Source organism: Stegastes partitus, unplaced genomic scaffold, assembly GCF_000690725.1.
Source record: "Stegastes partitus isolate 25-593 unplaced genomic scaffold, Stegastes_partitus-1.0.2 Scaffold1120, whole genome shotgun sequence".
In the NCBI taxonomy this organism is placed as follows: domain Eukaryota; kingdom Metazoa; phylum Chordata; class Actinopteri; family Pomacentridae; genus Stegastes; species Stegastes partitus.
Genome location: NW_007578851.1, coordinates 132,358 through 134,835, shown reverse-complemented (window position 1 = coordinate 134,835; position 2,478 = coordinate 132,358). Strand labels below are relative to the sequence as shown.

Below are 2,478 nucleotides of genomic sequence, written 5' to 3'. Positions count from 1 at the left end.
TAGTACTGCAAATATCAGAGTACTGTTAGTCCTGCAAATATCAGAGTACTGCTAGTACTGCAAATAACAGAGTACTGCTAGTACTGCAAATAACAGAGTACTGTTAGTACTGCAAATATCAGTACTGTTAGTACTGCAAATATCAGAGTACTGCTAGTACTGCAAATATCAGAGTACCGTAAGTACTGCAAATATCAGAGTACTGTTAGTACTGCAAATATCGTGTGTTTTCTCTGATTGTAAAGTTATTCTAACACCTGTTTAACACCAGGTTTCTGTACTATCACTAACAGCAGTTATCTACAGTATTACATGCAGTCCTCCCTGCAGTATTACCTGTAACATTACCTGCAGTACTCCTTGTAGTATTACCTGCAGCACTCCCTATAGTATTACCTGTAGTATTACCTGTGGTAGCAGCTGGCTGCTTGCTCTTGTTCTTGCCTTTAGGAGCTGGAGGCAGCAGAGCAACTTCTTCTTGAGGCATCTGAGCAACTTTCTGCAGGAAAATCTTCTCTAAAGCCTGAGCCATGAGGACGATGTCATCTGTGGGCTACACACACACACACACACACATACATACACACACACACACACACACATACACATACACACATACATACACACACACACACACACACATACACATACACACATACATACACACACACACACACACACACACACACCATTAACAACAGGTGTTTCCAGTAAATTCCATCTCAGTGCTGCAGTACTGTGTGTATATAGTACTGTGTATGCAGTACTGTGTGTGTGTAGTACTGTGTATGTAGTACTGTGTACGCAGTACTGTGTACACAGTATTATGTATGTAGTACTGTGTATGTAGTTCTGTGTATGCAGTACTGTGTGTGTAGTACTGTGTGTGTAGTACTGTGTGTGTAGTACTGTGTATGCAGTACTGTGTATGCAGTACTGTGTATGTAGTACTGTGCATGTAGTACTGTGTATGCAGTACTGTGCATGTAGTACTGTGCATGTAGTACTGTCTAAGTAGCACTATGTGTGTAGTACTGTGTGTGTAGTGCTGTGGTACCTTGTTGTAAATGTAACAGTTGGTGAACATGGTGTTGAAGTCCTGCATGGCTTCACTGGCGCTCCAGTAGTAGTTGTTCTCCAGGCGTTTCTTGATGGTTCCCATGTCCATGGGGTTCTTGATCACCTTGTGGTAGTCCTGCAGACACAGACAGGTGAGCACACCTACAGAGGACACCTGGTGCGAGCGCCGTAACAGACAGGTACAGGTGACGTACCGACAGACACAGCTTGATGGCGTCGACCGGCTGGTAGAAGGGCCAAGCGAACTGATGCTTCCACAGAGTCTTCACCACCACGTTCTGCATGTACTGCAGCTGGTTGGTCTTTCTGAGGGAGCAGACACAACCAGCACACACACGTGACACACGGATCGGTGGGTGCACACACCTGTCCACGCTTCAGACATGTCTGTCTGAAACTCCTGAAGCCCATCTACAAGCTCTTCAGACTGAAGCTGTGTACTCATTTGATCTGAGGTCTGATCTATTCTGTCTGGTTCTACGTTACACGCTTCTAAATCACAACAAAAACAACAAATCACCTAAAAGACCTCAAATCATCACAAAACCAGCAGACATGCAGCAGACATGCGTGTTGAAGCGAACACGCCTGTAACCAGGAAACCCTTTTATAGTTCACCTTTAGCCAGATCTATGCACGTTGCTGTGTTTAGTGTGAATCTTCCCTGCATCTGTGTCTGACATCGTCTGTTTTATCTGATTCTACTTCACATGTTTAGTTTTGAGCTGTTGCTTTGAATTTAGATTTACTCTGTTTGATCATCAGCTGCTAATACAGTGTGACGGAGACCTCCTGGGCGTCCAGGTGTTTCCTACCTGCCCGGTTTGGTGGGGTTGGTGACCTCCGGGGGGGCCGGATTGGTGAGGGCAGGGGGGCTGGGGGGCGCAGCCTCGGGGGCGTCCGACATGGTGGACGGCGGTGACGCAGCAATGCACCGTGGGACGGCAGGGTTCGGCCTGGAGGTGAGAAAACAAACTCCCTCTGCAGGCGGAGGGTGTGTGTGTGTGTGTGTGTGTGTGTGTGTGTGTGTGTGTGTGTGTGTGTGTGTGTGAGGGCACACAACTGTGTGGCTGAGTGTGTGTTCAGTTCAGTTCAGTTCAGGTGCTGCTGTGGAGGCTTCAGCTCGATGTTTCCCCCGAGGAGACAAACTCCCATCGCACAACCTGAGACAGACAGACAGACAGACAGACAGACAGACAGACAGACAGACAGACAGGTGTCATTAGCACATCTTATCATCATGTCAACATTCTTCATATCATTAAAAAAGTCAAAGATCTTCCTCTGTATGTCCCATAAGTATGTATGCTAACGTGCGAACAATATTTAACCGCAACACACAGTGCCCTTAAAAACTAAAACTAAACCAAAATCTTCTCCTAAGTCTTCACGTCATGA

The 2,478-nt window shown here is 46.3% G+C and overlaps 1 protein-coding gene across 1 annotated transcript in view; it reads right to left on the bottom strand.

Annotated features, from left to right (window-relative positions):
• Positions 1 to 2,068, bottom strand: part of LOC103368070 (bromodomain-containing protein 3-like) — an 8,959-nt gene extending 6,891 nt beyond the window's left edge. The window contains exons 1-4 of the mRNA XM_008296317.1: positions 1,896 to 2,068; positions 1,275 to 1,386; positions 1,058 to 1,195; positions 370 to 553 (exon numbers count right to left, since the gene is read on the bottom strand). Of these exons, the coding sequence (XP_008294539.1) occupies positions 370 to 553; positions 1,058 to 1,195; positions 1,275 to 1,386; positions 1,896 to 1,987 (526 nt within the window). The 5' untranslated portion in view covers positions 1,988 to 2,068. The remainder of the gene's footprint in view (positions 1 to 369; positions 554 to 1,057; positions 1,196 to 1,274; positions 1,387 to 1,895) is intronic.
• Positions 2,069 to 2,478: the final 410 nt, after the last annotated feature.